Source organism: Rutilus rutilus (assembly GCF_951802725.1).
Source record: "Rutilus rutilus genome assembly, chromosome: 3".
NCBI classification, from domain to species: domain Eukaryota; kingdom Metazoa; phylum Chordata; class Actinopteri; order Cypriniformes; family Leuciscidae; genus Rutilus; species Rutilus rutilus.
This window is the reverse complement of record NC_140211.1, coordinates 11788259-11808634: the sequence shown is the minus strand read 5'-3', so window position 1 is coordinate 11808634 and position 20376 is coordinate 11788259. Positions and strand designations below refer to the sequence as shown.

General features: G+C 37.1%; 1 protein-coding gene across 2 annotated transcripts in view; it reads left to right on the top strand.

The window, feature by feature from the left end:
* Nucleotides 1–20360, top strand: part of rtn3 (reticulon 3) — a 21386-nt gene extending 1026 nt beyond the window's left edge. Inside the window, exons 2-9 of one of the 2 annotated variants that reach the window (XM_084404485.1) lie at nt 5333–5377; nt 8717–11344; nt 15553–15760; nt 16760–16898; nt 17195–17264; nt 17413–17459; nt 19533–19591; nt 19764–20360. In XM_084404485.1, the coding sequence (XP_084260611.1) occupies nt 5333–5377; nt 8717–11344; nt 15553–15760; nt 16760–16898; nt 17195–17264; nt 17413–17459; nt 19533–19591; nt 19764–19812 (3245 nt within the window). In that variant the 3' untranslated portion in view covers nt 19813–20360. The remainder of the gene's footprint in view (nt 1–5332; nt 5378–8716; nt 11345–15552; nt 15761–16759; nt 16899–17194; nt 17265–17412; nt 17460–19532; nt 19592–19763) is intronic. The other variant, XM_084404484.1, reaches the window with a different exon arrangement.
* Nucleotides 20361–20376: the final 16 nt, after the last annotated feature.

The window sequence follows — 20376 nt, the reverse complement described above, 5'->3', positions numbered from 1 at the left end:
AAATTACTTTAATGAACCGAATCATTGTTGCAACATACTGAATAAGGACATGTATGACATTAAAATAAATGTCTTTATAATAATATTGATAATAAATTAATAAAAACGCCTACATATGGCTATATTGGTACGTTTAAATCATGTAAATGCCAAGTCTGAGATGTCATAATAATGTCATGGCGTTCTTTAAAACGAACTATATAAAAGAACCGATTCGCAGAATTGAGAGAGTCTTCGCTACTGTCAAGTCTGATGGCTTTAGTAATAATTTAATCGCTTGTAATTTTGCATGCTGTGTAAACAATCTTAAAGGCGATCATTTTTATATTTTAGAAACGGTAAAAAAAAAAAAAAAAAAAAACCTTGCACTAATAGATTAATTTGTCCATCAATCATTCTGTGAAATGACACGATGTCCTTTGTTCGGGCCCTGTATGTTTTTCCGTTGTGAAAACAATACCGTGTGGTTTGTGTTGACTATGGATGTTTGTTCACTGCTTTTTAGGTCGTCGGCATATATGGAGCGCTTCTGTCCTCCTTGGTTCGGCTTTATTTAGGCGTCTTGGAATCTTGGCGTCTTAAGAATTAGAACGGGAAGTTAAGACTCATGACGTCAGCCTTCTCTGCATTTTCAACACGGTTTAAAACGTTTGACTCCTTCAAATGCTGTTTGGCTCTTGAGCTTAGGCGCATTGAGTTCAGTTAGAGGTTAGAATCTGAATATTGCTGGAAGGATGTAGACATGGTGACTGTCTTACAGGCTTGTTAACACAGACACCATATGTGAAGGTGACATATTGAACCAGATGGTTAAATTTAGCTGTTAAATATGTCCCTCTGAGATGCCTGAGCGGGTGCCATTGTCACTGGACAGATCATAAAGTTACACAAATTCTACCTACATAAGTATGTAAGGTAGTAAATAATGCCAGACTCAGCCAAGTGTTGTTTTTAATGTAGTATTCTGGGTTAAATTCAGGTTAAGCTCCATCGATACCATCTGTGATTGTTAATGATCAGTTACGCACTTTCATTTGGAAATCTATTGAGCAAGCATGCAATAGTTGCCTCATAAACTTCCTTTTTGTAAGTGCATTTGTTTGTGAGTCTATAATTTGCCAAATATTATGTTTGAGTTGACTCATTTCATACCTAATTTAAAAATATTTATTTTGTTTAAAATTTAAATGAATGTATGAGGCGAATTGTGTATTCCAGGCATTCTGATTACTCACCATTTCTTTTAAAGGCACAATATGCGTCACCAGTCAATGACGTCACATCCTCAGTCGCTAACCTCGATTTCTGAGTTTATTTCCATAGAAACCATGAAAACATCAAAGACACTTTAATATATTATGTGTATTTGACAGGTGAGCAACTGTTTGGCAGAAAACGAATCATTGTTATATAGCTCAACACAGTTAGTCTTATTGTTTGAATCTCGTTTTCTTGATTTACTGCGAGTAACATATTTGTACCATCACTATTTTGTCAAGTGGCTAACATAAGCAACCTAGCAGAAAGAGCTTTATTCGTAGTAACAGTAATGCAGCATTTTCTCCACCATACAATATATTTTAAAATTAATTTGCATGCCATTTAGCAACACAAGTTATCCAGCTTTTATTAATATGATATTCTAATATCGATTTAATTTACTGCAGTGTGCGACAAATGTCTCATACCAGCCACAGAGTAGGCCTAACGTTGTAACAACTTTCAACACACTCAAACTTATTTTTAAGTATGATTGTTAAAACAGCGTTTACCCCACAATTTTAAAGGGTTACATCACCCAAAACTGAAAATGCTGTCATTAATTATATTTATTTATTTATTTATTTATTAGGGTTGGGCCGATAGTGCACCATTGCCGATGGCTTAAAGACATTTAGACATTAGGTAATAATAACATAATGAAGTTGTTCCTGATCTTAATACAAATTACATTCAAACCGGTTCAATGAACAGAATTTAAACAGTTAAAAAAAAAAAGATTTTGTGTAAAAAAACTATTTTTAAGGCTACTAAATTATAAGTTAAAGGTATAGCGTAGGATTTTCCCTAATTTTAGAAAAGAACCGCCCTCTCCACTTTTTGAAAAAATGCACATGCGCAACACTCTACCTGCTCCCGAGAGAGAACGCCTATTAAACGTGTGCACGAGAGAGCATGCACGAGCTAATCATAGCTTACATTAACTTTTACTAGCAGTGATTTTAAATGGATTTCTCCAAATAGCATGCCAAACTTTACCTGTCAAGTAGAAACTTTGCGACTGAGGCATCAGTGGGAAGCCCAACCTGTGTTTTGAGCGCACGCCATCGTGAGAATCGTGTGCACGAGCACGTACGACGGCCTTACGTAAACATATCACTAGAATGATTGACACTTAGGAGGACCAATAGTCTTGATGATCCACCCGGAAAAAGAAAATCCTCCGCTATACCTTTAATTATAGGCTACTAGATGTTTTACACAAATTAAACAAAGCTTACAAAAACAGCAACAAACTTTAAAATAATTTAAATTAAGTTAATTAAATAGGCTGCTACACCATTTATACCTTCTTCATAGTTTTTTTTTTCAGATAGGTTTTTGGCCAGAAAGTGTAAGTAAAATTCGCACAGCCATTCATAGAGGGAGCTTTTTCAATGAATTCCTATGGAAGTTGAGCTTCCATAGAAACGCTCTGCTGCTAGCCAGACACGCACCGTTATGAATGCCTGTGCGGCCGTGCGCATTTTACTTGCGCTTTAGAATTAGCGCCAATTCGGGGCCGCACAACAAATAGAAAAACACAACTAATTCTTAGCAGGTTACCTATTTGCATTGGGTTTAAATCCAAAATTGGCAAATAGGCAAATCCATCACGATGTTTCATATAGACGTCGTCTGATGCCAATTTGGTAGACATCGCCCAAAATACATGTGCATTTTGCTAACTTTAGATGATATATAGCATGCCACAATGAAGGGCATGTCAACGGCGTGTCAACAACGCCTAGATGTTTTTGAAAGACCTTAACTTGTATTCAACCCAGAACAATCCATTAAAAATATGTCATTCTAAATGGGACCATGAGATTTTTACCCGATCAACTAAACTCCGCTTATGTCAATACTGTCGGCCTCTCTCTTTTGTCTGGGTGTGATGCCTAAGGTCAGAGCTGGTCACAGCTGGCTGAGGCAGCAGTCTTAAAGCTTTGGGTGTCATGATTCAGTCCCATCAGAAATAGAGCTGATATTACTGGCATGAAAGAGATGCCACGCAAGGCTCTTCCAGTGTCAAGAGGCCAATCCGTTCCCACTTTAAGCGCTGCCCTGTAACACAAGCCATCTTGGTGCATTTAACCTTTGCCCTTGCAATAGATAGTATCTAGCTATCATGTCCTTCACCTTATTTCCTTATTAAATGTTTGCCGGTTAAACATTACTAGCCAACCATCGTACGATGTCAGATTGTGATGCCCTAATTGCATCAGATGGTTATTGCTGTCAAGCAGATTCTATATGGCTGACTCATAAGCAGTGGAAAGAAAACTTCAATCAAGATGATAGAGGGTGTGTAGATTTGTTAGGGTTGTGGTGTCCACATCAGTGATTCAAGGCGTGTCTCTTAGTTAAGAGTTTTTGGGTGTGGTTTGGGCAAAGAATGTCGTGAAGCAGGGGTACACTCCTTATTTGTGACCAGGAGAGCTTGCCCTGTCTTAAGACTGCTGTGCTACTAGATCAACCTGTTCTCTTTAACTTTCTCACCACTCTCACTGCTGGCACTCCCTGTTCTTGTTGTGATTCCAAGATTTTAGGTGACCTAGTGTTGCCTCAACAGCTTGATGATTGACCTAACTGTTGAAAGTGGCTAGTTCTGGACGAATGCAAATAATATTCGCTTCTAAATCACATGAAATTTTGAAGTGTGGCTGAAAATGGCTTCCCTTAACAGATTACATAACACAATGGTGCAACATGTGGGTGCTTTGCAGGGTTAGATGTCAGAAAGTATGGGAGGGATCAATGAAAATTCCATGAGAAAGTTTCACCGTTTGAATATTGTGAGTAAGTATTGTTCAGTATGCAGATGAATCATCGAGGGATGTTGAGTATGTGATTAGTTCTGGATGTAGGCCTACTAAGTAAAAAAGTGCTAATGGGTAGTTGATGAATACATTTTTTTTATGTTTGTTTAGTTTTTAATAAGCATCAAGTTATATTAATGTATAAGAAAAAATGTATATTTTAAGTAATTTGACTGCTCGCCATTTCTTCTTCTTTCTACATTTTTTTTAAATCATCTTTATGGAAGTTTTTTCCTAACAAACTTAAAATGGTAAATCAAATGTTCACATTTTCAAATAATAAATCAAATTGTAATAATGGATGCTCAAATATAAATAAATAAAAATGCTCAAAAGCAATTTCATTGTCCTATTTAAGGTTGCATAAACTATGCAAAAAAAAAATCCCAAAAATCATCAATTCAATACATCCCAGTCATAAATAATTAAAGCTATAATTCGATACTCATATTATAAAGTGGTCCTGTGAGCCTTGTTAGTTATAAGTTATGGGTGGCCATTTTGACTATTTGATTTATTATTTTAGGATTTGAACATTTCATTTGTAATTTTGATTTTCTTAGAAAAAACTTCCATACACCTTTTCCCCTTCTCTGGTATTACAAATGAATTTTTAAAAGTACAGTATTCTGTGTAGTTTCAAGTAATATAAGCTGTATGCATAAAATGAGGAATGCTTTTTTGAAATGGCTTTAGAAAGAGTACAGCATGTCACACCACAGAAATATTTAACTACACCAATTACAGGTGATTATCTCATTGAACCTCATTGAATTCTAGATTAAAGGGATAGGTTACCAAAAAAGAGTGCAATTCTCATTATTTACTCACACTTATGTCATTTCAAACCTGTGTAACACAAAAGATTTTTTGAAACAGGTCTCGTTTTGTTTGTTTCCATACATTGAAAGTCAATTGGGTCCAGTGTAGTTTGGACCCCCACCGTCCTTCAAAATATCTTCTTTTGTGGTCCGCAGAAGTTGTACAGGTTTGGAACGACACAAGGGTGAGTAAATGATGATAGAAGTTTTACTTTTTTGGCCTAGTACTATCCTTTTAAGTCGTGTAAGTTGTCGAGGAAAGTGCTGGTTATTCTCTATCAGCTGTTTTTTTTTTCTTCTTTTAGTTTCTTGAGATGTAAAAGGTGCTTCGCTGGGCATTTCACTAACATTTTCCCCTTTCAAATGTAGAGTATAAGACGGATACTGAGACTTTTCTTCTCATTCTTCTGTCCTATTTTATTTTTTCAGATTCCTTTTTTTCTTCGCCTGTATCTCTCATTCAGTCTCCTCAAGGCAAGTGTATAGTTCTCTTCTGATGCTCGCCTGCTTCTCTACCTTTTATCTTTCTCTTCATGCTCCTCTGTCATATCTGTTCTATTAAGTATGCTATGTCCCGCTGGGCTGCTGCTATGACACTCTCCATCCCTCTCGCCAGTGACCCTCTCCTCCTCTATACCAGACTAGATGCTCGCAGTAGTGGCTTCTTTTGGAGTTCTTCCTTTTAAGCGTAGGAAATGAAGCAGAGGACACAGAGGGAATCTACTGATTGTTTTCACGGAAACCAAAGAAATTAGATATTTATCTATGAAGCTAGAAGCTAACCCATTTCTGGGGAATATTTGGAAATGTCCTCTCCTTCAATATGAGTCGTGATAACTCAGTTATCACATAAAAGTTAATGATCAAGCTAATAGTTACTCACACCTGCACGCCACTTGACCGTGTACTGTGCAGTGCAACCACCCTCCCTGACCAGAAGTCTTGTAACATGACCCTTGCTGTTTCTAATGGTGACCCCTTGCAATCATGCATGTTGGAATCCATAATAACAGCCAAGTCCCTCCTGTTTTCAACAGTTTCTGAAATCCTCAAACTTGGATTCACTTCATGAATGTGCTTCAAGTGAGGTCATTCACATTTCTGTGGCTGATTTTTCTAATGCCTTATTAGATCTAACATGGTCTCTTCTTGACTGTAAATCCAGACATTTACCAACAATATCCTGTAATATATGGTTTCCCACTCTAAAAAGTTGAACTTAGTCAGTCAACAACCTAAATGAATCCTGGCAACAATTTGTGGCTACCCCCTTTTTACCATTAGTATACCCTTTCATTTTGTCGACACCCCACATCTGACACTGTTCACTGATTAAAAATGGGAAAGCTAAGTCCCCACAGATGGTAGAAATTCAATCGGCTCCAGTTTATACCCACTGCAAACATGATTTAGGTCAGCGTTACTGTGGGTCCAGCTTAATCCCAAGATTGCCACCTTATTTTAAGATAGCAGAGAAGTTCAAGTTCACTTTGTGCGAGAGCAGAATCCTAAAAATGGAACAGGTTGGTGTCCCTGAGGATTCTTGCCCTTGATGTCCCCCCTCCCCCACAGCAAGCCATGTTTGGAGCTCCAACCCCACCACCGCACTGGTCCTGAAGGTAGAGCGACACTGGGGAGGGATCTAGCAACAGGACGCTGCTCGGGGTTACTTCCCTGTGACTGCTGCGGCTGAATCTTCACCTGCTTTTTCCATGCATTTTGCATGTTGTCTTATACCACAGAGTAAGAGGAAATCCTCAAGTTTTAGTCTTTTTGTTTGTGTTTGTTTGTTGTTTTGTTTCTTGTCTATTTACATACAGGAGTTTGACAATTTGAGCATTTATATATAGGAAGAATTAGCATAAAGTAGATTGAGTAAAGCCCACACACTATTTTGAGATCTTTAGATCTAAGTATTCTACAATGTTTAGAACATTGTTTATCTTGAAGAAATTTATTTCAGTTAATAGCCCGCTATTAAAAAAACCCCTGTAAAATCTAGAACTTTGTTTAGATACTCAGATTATGGAAAAATTGGATCTTTGTTTCCCATGCCTAAAGATGGTTTTAGGGGCAAATAGTCTGAATGACATGACTGTTTAAAAGTCCCGTCATAACTGTGATGCTTAATTTGCATAATGAGTACAGGCACTTGTCCTTAACAGAATCTTGAATGTATGTACAGAATCTAGATGTTGGGACAAAAGTGTTGGTTTAAACAGTAGTGAGCAATAACATGTTAACTAATTGAATCTATTTTCAGAAGCATTTATTTTCAAAAGGCTTTAGGAAAATTGAAGTTTCTGTCAGTGTAAGTTTTTTTTCCACTACTTCACTACTATGCCTACAGCATTCAAATTCCAAGATTATATCTTAAAATAAAACCAGGAAATGGCAGGTTTGGAAAGGAACAAAATGATTAGAATGTTAGAATGTGGTTGTCACTCTGGAACCTGTTTTTATCTCACCCTACAGGAAGAGTCAGGAGAAATTATAGTTAAAAAAATATTGCTTAGCATATAGCTTAATCTTATAGTTTTTTTTTTATAATTTAGGACATTATAAGTTTGACCCTTTTTATCATTATTTTAAATCTGTAGTCAGCACCATTTAGCCAAGCCTGAAAAGCTAATGTTATGCTAATCAATGAGGCCATACATTAAAACGGGGGTTGTGTTCGAAAGGGAACTGGCTTGCTGCCTCTCAGCCCAGTCAGTGTATGACTTCACAGGCTATGTTTGTGTTTAAAGGTACCTCCTAAGGTTTCCAAGGCACCGTTACATCTTGTACAACCAAAGCAAATTAAAATGAATGCATATGTTTAGTTATTTTAATGCTTATTTCTCACTTTTTTTAAATGGATATTTATGAATTAATTTACTCTTCTAATGAGTTTTTTTAGACTGCATATTTACTTTTTCCACAAATCGCCGAACTGCACGCATAGATCAACCAGATGGAGGTATCTTAGTAGACAGAATGTGACACAAACATTGTAATTGGATGTACATAGTGCCTGTGAAGGCATAATTTTCCAGCTTTCGGACACAGCCATTGTGTTGCATGGTAAAATGGTCAGGATTTCCATTTTCGGCATGTGTCCAGCATTCACTTTGCTGCATTCCCTGTGCTCTTGTAATTCTGGCCTCATTGTGTCATCTACACCATAATTTGATTTATCTTCTTTCTTTCTTTTATTTTAATAGATGGTTAGACAGTGGAGGCATAGCTCAGACAGCCGTTTAGTAGTTTCCACAATAACAGTATTTTAATCATTTAACAAATCCTTTGGTTATTTTACTGAGGATATTGATTGCTACTTTTGTTTGTCTGTTTTGTTTGTTTCTTTGTTTTGGGGTTGTTGTTTGATTATGGATGTCATCTAAATTAATTAGTAAATCTGCCCCTACAGGATAAACACATTAATTGCATTAAGAACCGTTGTATGTGTCATTGAGATTCCTCAATGGTATCAGCACATAATCAAGCTGGCATGCAGACATCAAACTCCATCCATTAATATGTGGGACCATGCAGTGTGTACAGCATGACCGCTTTAGCTTCAGTTAAATGGATGCAAGCAATTAAGCATCTTGGGAATGCTACATAAAGTATCAGTGTAGTTGCTGATTGCTAAAGTTGTTGGGATCTTTGGCTTTGAAATTTTACTGCTCTTAATTCGTTAAAGACAAACCTATACAAACCTGAGCTTCAAATATGGTCCCCTGCTTTAGCAAATTGGAATTAAGGTAGAGTTTGTCTTTATTTCCAACCCTCCTTTTCCCCCTCTTTCCTGCTTCATGATGGATGCAGACGAAAGAGTGGTACTAGGCTCTGACAAACCTTCAGAAAATTTGGCTACCTCTCTTCACTTTTCTCCTCAGTCAAGTTCCTTTTCTCCAGTTGCTTGTGGAATTGAATCTTCAGGATCACCTGGTGACAACATAGATCGTACCTTCAAAGAGAAACGAGAGCTTTTTGATTCATCTTTTGGCTCTCAAAAGCAGGACTCACCTATAAAAACTTCGCCAGTATCTGAGAGAATCAAAGCATTGGAAGCTTTAGCTGCAAAGCAGAATGATTTTGATGGGGGGTTTCCACATTTTAAAGAGCGTCACTATGAGAAATCCCCCACAGAATTGCATGGAATTTCCTCCCGCTCCTCCTTTCAGAAAAGGACAACGTCAAATGAACAGGAATCCCCTGAATCACCCTTCGAAGTGCTTGGTGAGGCAAGGCATGGGAGTGACTTTGAGGACACAGCTGACTGGATGAGAGCTCACTTGCCTCCTGCACCAGATTTCAACATTGAAGATCCAGTTCTTGATGTGTCCCCCATGGTGCAAGAGAGCCCATCCAAAGTGATTAAAGCAAACAATGTTGATACAGGTGAAGTTCCAGAACCTTTTGCAGGAGTTCCTGATCAGTTTATGGACAGTCCTATCAAAGTTGCAGATGAAATTGATCAATCAAAGGAGGACGTCAGCAAGCAATCAAAACAAGAGAGTGTTGAGGAAGATTCTGAATTTGACCTGAACTTTTTACCAACAGCCTACATGTGGGACAAACAAGAGAAAGCTGATACAGGCATTCAAGGCTGTCAGATATTCCCAGACAATCAAGAGCTTCCTTCCTCCCCTGCTGCTCCTGCAGATTTTGAGTCTCCATTACCACCTGTGTCCCAACAGATGGAGCCTAGTTCTACACAACCTTCCAACATTTCGAAAGGAAATTTGGAGCCTGCTGAAATCCAGGAGGTAGACAGCTCTGGGGAGTCGGATGATACAGTGATTGAGGAAGCCATGAGCATCCCAATTATGGGAAACAATGACCTAGACATCAAAACCCACAAGGAAGAGGAGACCATTCCAAACAACAAGAAACCGCCAATTCAGGTACCTATTATTAATGTTATTGAAACTGAGGAACAAGTGTTAAGTGATGAGGAAGAAGAACAGTTTGAGGTAGAACGTGAGGAGGATGATGGTGAAAAGTGTCAGATTTTGCAAGGTGAGGGCAGAGGATCACCAGAGCAACACCACTCAGACGTTTCAGAACATGCATCTGTGGAAACTCTACATGAAGAACATAAACCTGACCATGACATTTCCTCTCAGGCAAATCAAACTGACTCTGATGCTGAACACTCTCCTGAACACCAGGTTATTGACGATGATTATGAAAGTGGCATTTTCCTCCAGTCCTCCCCAGACTCAGGAGGCCTGAATTTCGAGGACTCTCAAGAGCAGTCACATATGTCTCAGAATTTAGTGTCTTTTGAACCCTTTAAAGAGTCTACCATTGATAAAGAGCTTGACAAGACTGCAGAAATACTTTCTGACCTTCCACCAGACATCAGTTCCCCCTCAAATGAGCCCAGTGATGTAGAGACTTACCTGGATCATTATGCCAGTGAAGAGCTTGCTTTAAAAGACCAGCTGAATTATTTTAAAGAGAGTAAAGGTGAAAAAACAGAGCTTTCAAAGTCAGACTGTCTTACAGATAATCAAAATATCAGTGCTCCTGTTCAAGAATCCTTTGATAATATCACTGATTTCGATGAGACACCCAACGAATGCAAACTAGACTATGAATCTGTGCCTGAGCCTTCCCTTTTTGAAACTTCATCTGACATTCCTGATGATATTGAGACTATACTCTGCCAAAACAAAATGCCAAGTGTTGATTCAGAAGATCAAAAGTCAACAGTGGAAATCACGACGTCTATCTTGCAGGAACAGGAGGAGTTGCCAGTGCAGTCCATTGACCGACAAACCCCAGTTCAAGAGAACCCACCTGCACCATTCCCCTCTTTCCACAATGAGCCGCCTAGCAAAATCAATGAAGTTATTTCTAAGCCTACGACAAATGAGGTTGCTGAGGGACCAGTGATAACGAAGTCTGAACCTCAAGTTGTGACCCCCAAAGATCTTTTAGATAGACCGGATTCGCCAGAGACCATGAGTGATACAGAGACGTTTGAAGCAGAATGCTCAGTAACAGCGGCTACTGACAGCTTTGTGGATTTCATGAGGGAGTGTCTTAAGTCACAACAGGACGAGGAACCTGAGGGGTTCAGTTCTGGACACCAAACTATAGACCAGAAACCCAAATCTGATGCTCCTCCTTCCACTCAATCCTCCCCAGCAATGATCATGGACTTGGAGCAGGAGCACCTCACAATTTCTGCTTTGAAAGAGCTCGGGAGCAGCCAAGAGGAGGAAGACGAGAATATTCCCACAATGAAGACTGTCCTAAAGCCTGATAAAGCTCCTATTCCTACACCAAATCCTGAGGCTTCAATCACCTCAACTTCTCAAACTCTTCCAAACGAGTGTCAGGCAGTACTTCCCAAAGAGGTAGAGGCAATCGACATTTGGGTTGCAGAGGCCTACCATCTTGCAGAGCATGTCTTGACAGCAATACTAACCCACTTTTCAGGTAACATGTCTTTCTTCTGGGCAAGCAGCCTGCTAACCCTGCACGCATAGTATGCCCAGACACTAGACCTTACTTACCTCTTTTTCTTTATAACTCAACTTGAATTTACTCAACACTAACCTATGAGTATGTTTCTGAAAAGATGGCAAAAACTAAACAATTTCAAGATATTACAATAGCCTTATGGAGATTCAAAATAACTTGTTTGTTGTGAGGAAAACTGAATAAACATATAAACTAAGACTAGTCATAACATTAAATGTATTGCATTTTTTTTTTCAGTGCCATGGCTCATGACCTTAAAAACGTGATGGTATAATTTTAAAAGGAATGGATATTAACATTCCTGCAGGGTGGCTACATGGCCTGCACAGCCCTTGAAGTCAGGTGATTGGTTATGTCTAGTCTCAGGTTTCATCTTTTTATGTAACCTTCTACAGAAAGGCCATTGGGAATGAAGTCAGGGTAAATGTGTAATTTAAAAGGAGTAGCATTATCTTCCATTTGACAGTTAGTAGGCTATTGTTATGCGTGTACTGATCTGGTGTAACACTAGAGAGAAAGTGATGCAGAATTATCGGTTTTATGCTATTTCTTTTTTTACTTAAAGGAGAAATGCTTGGCCTTTACCATAAGGACTAATATATACATTTTCCCCCTTCAGTTTTGGGAGAATTGTTGAGTTTCGTTATTGTTGACTATTTCTCTTGATTATTGTAAGCACAATTATTAATTTCTGTTAAAGAAATGTATTAAAATAGAACCTGCATGTTGTATTTTTGTATGTTTTCTTTTTATAGGCTACACATCCAAAACAAGCTAAGAATGTTTCCCTCAATTACTTTATTGCTGATGTTGGAGCCCTGCTATTCTGGACTCCATAACATCCTGTTATGATCAACAAAGTTAATGGAGAATAAATGTGCATTTTACAATTAGTTAATCAGATATTTTTTGATTAACTGAAAAGCCCTGAGTTCCACATTAAAATGTTATATGTCAGAAAGTTACTTGGGTATGTAGTAGTAAAAAGACACTAGTATTTGTTTATCTCACACATATAGGGACGCTGTACAATAAGTATCAGTTAACATTAGTTAATTCATCAGGCATCATGAACATTTTTGCAGTATTTGTTAATACAGGATAATGTTAATTTATAAATGTACTGTATTGTTATAAAAAATATTCTTTTGTTAATCCATTCCTAAATGTAGAAATTAATAAATGCTGTAAAAGTTAGTAATATTAATTTAACCTTGCTGTAAAGTAAGGCTGGAACCAACATATTTTTTCAATTGATTAATCTATTGATAATTTTTTAGATTTATTAAATAATATAACTAAATAAACTACAGCGTTAAATGCTTTGTAACCGGTTGCAGAGAGTACGTTTGAGTCGCGCGTCTCACAGCCTCGCATCACAGCAGCTCGTAAAAAAACAGAATGCTTTATGAACGCAGCCGTATTAAGCACAAAATATGGGACTGACAAGCGTATTCTAGTGCTGTGTAAAAATTCACTGTAATAGTCCAAATACCTACACTGCTGTCTTGTTATGAGGTAGGAGAGCCCCGGGGCGTTTCTTTTCAGATATTCTCTTGCATAGAAGTTTTGCTGCTGTGCTTTGCCATTTCAGTTTTACAGAGCTTGCAGATAACCATTTTGTTCGGTCTCTGTTTAAAAAATGTGCACACTTTAGATATTTTCAGCATGCCTGGGAGTCGGTGCCACCATCACTGGGGAATATAAACTGCAACAAATCGACGCATTCCTCTGAAATAGACTTATTTACGCAATCGACCTAATTGATTCGTCAATGCCTCATTCCAGCCCTACTGTAAAGTTTTTCATATAGACAGTAAATCATTTCTTGTGCTAGTTGCCAGATATAGTTGTAACAGAGTAAGTGGGTTATTTAACAGATCTAGAGCATATTCTTTGTCTCACTTTTCAGTCTCTACTTGAGTTGTTTGCTGTGGCTGACATTTTTTGACAATGATTGTAACCTGGTATTTTAGCTGTCAATCATTTAAGTACGGCTGACTGAGAGCTTTCTAGTGGTGTGAAAGTTTGTTTTAATGGGTGTGTTGGTTTCCACTTGGGTTTTTCAGAGTTGTAGATAATGAGGTTGTGTTAACTCAAGCATAGGTTTGGCTAATCACTGTACACATTTATGTACTTATAATTCATATGTAGGCCTATATTATAAACTAAAAACATATTCACGTTAGGCATTTGAATTTTTCCATCTGTTCTGCCTGTAAAATGTAGTAGTTTAATTTCACTTGCGACTTTAAAATAATAAGAAGCAAGTGCAAACCACTGAAACAGACCATAGTGTATAAATATGGCCAATAGCCTTTAAATAACTGACCTCATTAGCTTTTCATTGCATGAAAATTGGCTCACACTGTTCGTTTCTAAACATACAACCGAGCAATCGCTGTAACAAGTAACAACTCGATTTTTTTGTTTTTCATGTGCTCGGGTGAATACGTGATTTCATGCATGTCTCTTAAATGATTCAGACACACGTGGACTCTTACACGGATTCGCACAAATGCATTAGATGGTGCATGTACCTTTAAGAGCTGAGTTGTGCGAGAACTAAAAGAGGCCACTGCGGCTCAGCAGCCACTGGGACATGCTGTTGTATCTGGGTCCACTAACCCTTGCGAGGGAGGGAGGGAGGGAATGATAACGAATGACTGTTCTCAGCCTAGGCTGCCTCCCTGTGGGCACTAGCAAAGCATGCTGGGAGGGACTCAGACCCCTGCAGTGAGCGGTGAGGAAACCCCTCACATGCACTGAGCGTTAGCCCCCGAGCAGTCGGAGTGGACAAAAACAATAGTGCTCTCTCAGGCTCTGAATCATTTGCCACACACCATTGTGCTGTAGTTATGTCACGTTGACTGTTGTTGTAAACATTTTCTTTTCCCCCTCGGGATGCTCTATAACTGTTTTTGATTCACTTCCTCTCTCAAAATACAGCATACAATTGATCAGAGCTCATCTAGATTTCAAAATCCAAATTATGTTGTTTTAAATGTGCCTGTTTGTTTATGGTAAATGGTTGAGGACAATACCACATTTTTTTAATATCTTGTTTTCATTACAACATTAGTCTTTGCATTAATTTCGAGAACTGGCTTGGTGACTTTGGTGTCCCGTAACATTTTTCTTTAAAGCAAAAATGGCACAAATTGCTGATGCCAAGTTATTAACTGAATGGTTATTGTACAGTTACTCACTTTTTACTGTTTGTTCTGTATTTCTGATCAAACGAATGCAGCCTTGCTGAGACTTCTTTTAAAAACATGAAAAAAATCTTTCTGGCCCCAAACTTTTGAACTGGATCTTGTTAAATATTATTTAACTTGGCTAGTTTTGACCATTTATCTCCCTCCTGCCCCTAATTATATTTTCATTAAGTAATTTTCATCAACTGATTTCAAATAACAATTTGCATTATGGTGCATTTCAGAGTTTAAACGTTCGCTGAAAAAAAAGAAAAGCGGTACCTGACCATGTATTGCTTGAAATGAATGCATGAATGCATTTACAGTTTCTTGGAGTGGGAGAGCCATATCTGGGCTGTGATGTATTAAAGCTGACAGACCAAACATAGTAACAGTGGAAGACGTGGTTGTGTTTTCAACCAGCCTACGCTTGCACGTGTAAGGTCTTCTGTTACAGAACTCATCCCACACATGGCCAAGAATGAATTCCTAATCTAGTCTATGTCATATAAATATGTAAATGGGTGTATTGTGCTGTTCTTTTGTGGTGCAGAGCTGTGCATCCTTATGAAGTTTGATGTTTTGAATACCACCATAGACGGTTTATGCGTCCTTAATTTCCTCAGAAACGGAAACACGCAGAGCCGAAACCCTCAAGGCATCGCTCCACGTGGAGAATGCCATTTATGTAAGGCTTCTTTCAAAGGTTCCTTTCACGCCGCATCACCAACCACTCGAAAACTGCATTATGTAACCGCAGCTGTATGGAAAATATGAGCTCTGTGCTATTTATGACAGAACTAATGATTTTACAGTTCTATTATCCATTATACTCTGGATTTAAATAGTTTTGCTCCAATTCAACGGTTGATATCAATATTTTTGTCATGTGCTGTTTTTATTTCCTGTTACGTTCATCATAACACACCACGCACACGTTTTTCACATGCCTTTTCTGTCGTGCAGTGAATGACCTGGTGCACTGGCGGGACCCTAAGAAGTCCGGCGTGGTGTTTGGCGTGTCGCTGCTGTTGCTGCTTTCTCTGGCAGCGTTTAGCGTGATCAGCGTGATCTCGTACCTGCTGCTGGCTCTGCTCTGTGTCACCATCTCTTTCCGCATCTACAAGTCCGTCATCCAGGCTGTGCAGAAGTCCACCGATGGACACCCTTTCAAGTGAGAGTCTCCTCTTTCTGTGTGCCCTGTACATATTTGAGAAGACACCTTCGTCTTATTAGAGATGATATATATTTATTGTATATTTTAAAAAAAAACATTGGGCCTCTTGGACTGTTAGACAGTAGTGGCCAAAAGTGATGTCCAGCCTGTTAACATCTTCACCCTTTATTCAAATATTATTAAAAATATTTTTAAAGATTTTATAAGCATATTGCGTAGTTGTGATTGGAGTCAATTGTTTTATTTGCGATGAAACATGCCAAATTGATAACGTCATTTTTGGCCAGACAGGCATACATAGAAATGATTAGCACATGCAAAAACAAGAGAGAACCAATGAAATATTAATAGCTCATTATGTTGAAGTCACTGTATGCTTTTTTCCAGTGAGCTTTTTTGCATAGTAAAATAAAACCTGAAGCTTTAGTCTGTAATTTTGTCAGATAATACCTTTACTAAGTTAGTGTTTTGTTCTTCCCTCATATTTAAAATGTTTAAACAATATATAAAATGGGTTCCTCATATTTTGATGGTTTAATTGAACTTGTAGGGTAATTAAAAACTAATATTCCCTCCTGACATCAATTGTGGCCACACATTTTGTGTGTATTATATATATATATATATGTATATATATATATATATATATATATATATATATAAACAATTATATAAAAAAATATATATAACATTTTTTATTTTTGTATTCATATATATATTCTATATAAAAAAATACTTGCTCCTATAGATTCTATTTTTATTATATATTCAATATTGTAATAATTTATATATATATAAATTATTACAATATTGAATATATAATAAAAATAGAATTTATAGGAGTAAGTATTTTTTTTAAATACATGCTACACATTTCATATACTGCAGGTCAGTTTGACATGTCTTGTCATGCTCTGTGTTAGTAAGGTTTGATTTTGAGTGCAGTGTTGTGTGGGTATGCAGCGGTAAGGTTAATTGGGTTGACCCCTGTGACAGAGCTCTGATGGAGAAAGATGTCGCCGTGCCGCCCGAGACCTTCCGCAAGCACGTGGACGCCTGTCTCACACACGTCAACCGTGCGCTCAAGCAGATGAGCCGCCTCTTTCTGGTCGAGGACCTGGTGGATTCCCTCAAGGTCAGTGGCACACCAGCAGTTTTAAAAGTATAGTTCTCCAATTCATTCAGGATATTTTAAAGAATGTAATGTCTTTTCCATACATCATGTTTATAGGGATATTCAAGTTCCAAAAATGACGAGAAGCAACAAGGAACATTTATCTCCTTTATGACTCTTAATGTATTAGCTCTATGATTTGAATTAAAACGCTGTGATTTCATGTTCATTTAGAAAACTGTGTTCTCAGATTTTGTGGTTTAAGAGGGATACAGAGGATTTCTGTTCTTTTGACCCATATTTCCTTGTGGTTTCAGCTGGCAGTGGTTATGTGGCTGCTGACATATGTTGGAGCGGTCTTCAATGGAATCACCATCCTCATCCTCTGTAAGCCAAATATACCACTTTTAGCACCATACTTAAATTTGAGTTTATACTGAAATATTTGGTTATAGAGACTGACTTTTTCAGAATTATCCCATGTGGTGTTTAAGGATAATCATAATCACCCGATACTGGGTGTTTTCTTTTCCAGCTGACATCCTGCTCTTCAGTGTACCGCCCATCTATGAGAAAAACAAGGTTAGATCTGTGTTTTTGCTTTTCAAACTATCCAATGTGTGTTCATAAAAGGGATAGTTCACCCCAAAATTAAAATTGTCATCACTTACCCTCATGTTGTTCTAAACCTGTATGAGTTTCTTTCTTCTGTTGAACACAAAAGAAGATATTTTATTTGAACCATCTATTTAAAGAGTATTTATTGTTGTAGTCCAAATAAGAGATTGTATAATATTGATAATACACTACTCTTTAAAAGTTTGGGGTCCGTAATATTTTTTTAATTGTTTTTGAAACTTCTTGGCTTCATTTATTTGATTAAAAAAATACATTAAAACAGTAATATTGTGAAATATTATTACAATTTAAAAGAACTGTTTTCTATTTTAATATATTTTAATATGTAATTTATTCCCGTGATGACACAGATTCAAAGTCACACGATCCTTCATAAATCACTCTAATGTGCTGATTTGATGCTCAAGAAACATTTATTATTAATATCCATGTTTAAAACAGTTGTGCTGCTTGATGTCTTTGTGGAAACCATGGAACATGATTTTTTGTTTTAAGCTCAAAAGAAATAAAATGGAATATAGTAATCTTTTGTGATATTTTAAATGTCTTTACTGTCACTGTTGATCAATTTAATGCATCCTTGCTAATAAAAGTATTAATTTCTTCAAACAAGAAAATCCCACTGACCCCAAACTTTTAAACCATAGTGTAGTAGTAGTAATAATGATAATATTATATTATTATTATTATTATCAAAATACATTTATACTATTAGTATATACTTTAAATGGCATTAACTTAAAAGCAAGCAGATAACATTTCTTTGAAACTGCTGAATCACAATTAATACTAATTAAATCAAAACGGGACAGATAATCATACGTTTTATTCATGTGCCTTCATGTATTAATTAATTCTTATGTTAACTAGTATTACAGGTTACTCTTGTTACTAGTGATCTTTTAATGACACAGAGGAAACTTATGCAATAAAAAAAAGTTTCACTGCATATATAACAATGATGTGATTTTAAAACACTTTGAAAAGCATATTTTATTAGATGACACATGCAGTTGGTGTTTGAGAACAGCGGCCCACTCAGACTGAACAGTAATCATTATGTATGATTATTGCTCCAGTGGGCTCTTATGTAAGCCCTTTCCGAACACTCGTCATAATCTTTTCTTAAAGCATTTGTCAAGTCTTAAATTCTTATGTAACGGTGATTTGTTAATGAGTGCCTGATGCAGTTTTTCTCTTCTGACCTTTCTTTGTTTTAAACACAGCGCTAATGAAGATAATGTACAGAGATAATGATGCGTTCAACTTCATAATGGTGCCACAAAAATCTGAGCTGTCTCTTTAATCTCAATGGCGCAGAGCACTATACACTGACCTCAAAACTGCAGTAACCCAGTTTTTAATATCTTCATAGTGAGAAAATGAAAGTCATGATGCTCAGAAACTGTTTTAGTATATATAAAATCTATTTTATAGATATATAGATGTGTATATGTTATTAACTTGATGCAATTATATATACATAGTGCTGTCAAATCGATTAATTGCATGTAACGTGTGTGTGTGTGTGTGTGTGTATGTATGTATGTATATATATATATATATGTATATATATATATATATATATATATATATATATATATATATATATAGGCATATTTATATTTACATAGTTTTATGTTAGATATGATTAATCGCGATTTAATCAATTTAACAGCACTAATATTCATTTAAAAAAATGAATGTTAATTTAGTTATTTTTATTTTCACTTTCATTGGAGGCTTTAAATAAGCCCTTATGTGTTTTTTGTATATTGATTGTATTTTCTTGCTTTTTATTGTATAAAATGTATATTGTACAACTAAACAAAAACTAATATCCGCAAAAGTGACCACAATAAATATAGTCATTAGTGTCACTTAAAAAGGAGAAAGTCAGTTACTATTCCTAGCATTCACCCACAACATCCTAAGAGTGATATGCCAGCAAATGTGCATGGAACCACATGCAGTTATTGTTTATTATAATGCAGCATCTCTATGTTCTTTTCACAGACCCAGATTGACCGTTACATCGACATTGTACGCACTCAAGTCAACACTACAATGGCCAAGTTAGTATGCTTTGAGTAGAGTAATAAAGTATTAGAACTGAAGTAAGAATGTGCGCTTACTGTGCATGCTCTTCATCTATAAAGAATTGAGTCTTGCAAATGGCTGCCAATTAGTGAGGCTTCAATAGCATGTATTAATATTGTTTGTCTCATTTTTTTTTTTCTCCCTCAGGCTACAAGAGAAACTCCCAGGAGCCATGAAGCGCTGTAAAGCAGAATGATCCTCTCCTCCGATCAGTTGTTGCCATGTTTACCATCCTTCTATCTCTAGCCGCCTCCCTTTCCTCTAAGCCCCGCCCCCTTCTCTCCTCCCCTGTTTAACCCTCACACCTTAAAACAACCATCTGCACTGAACCAGCTAGTATGTAAAATCTAAAAAGCTTCTTGATATTCACTGTTAACTGCAGCTTATTAACGAGCATTAGGAAAAGAAGCTCGGGGCTCCAGGAGCTGATTATTTTCAACACAGGAAGTGATGTAATGCCACTGGATGCCCATTTTGACGGCCAGTGTATGGAAGGATTTGTGAACTAGACTGAACTTATGACCTGGTTCTGAGTGTTGGGTTGGGTGGTGCGGTAGTAATGAATAAAGAGACAGGTGTTTGACTCAAGCAAATGTCTGTACTTTTAAAAATGAACATTTCACTGAAAAATGCTGACAAAAAAAAGCAAGTGAACGTTATGAAACATACTTTTCCCCCTCGTTTGTTCTTCGAAAAATGTGTATGTATTAATCTGAAATGCACTGAACATTACTAGTCTTGCACGCTTTGATCGGGACGC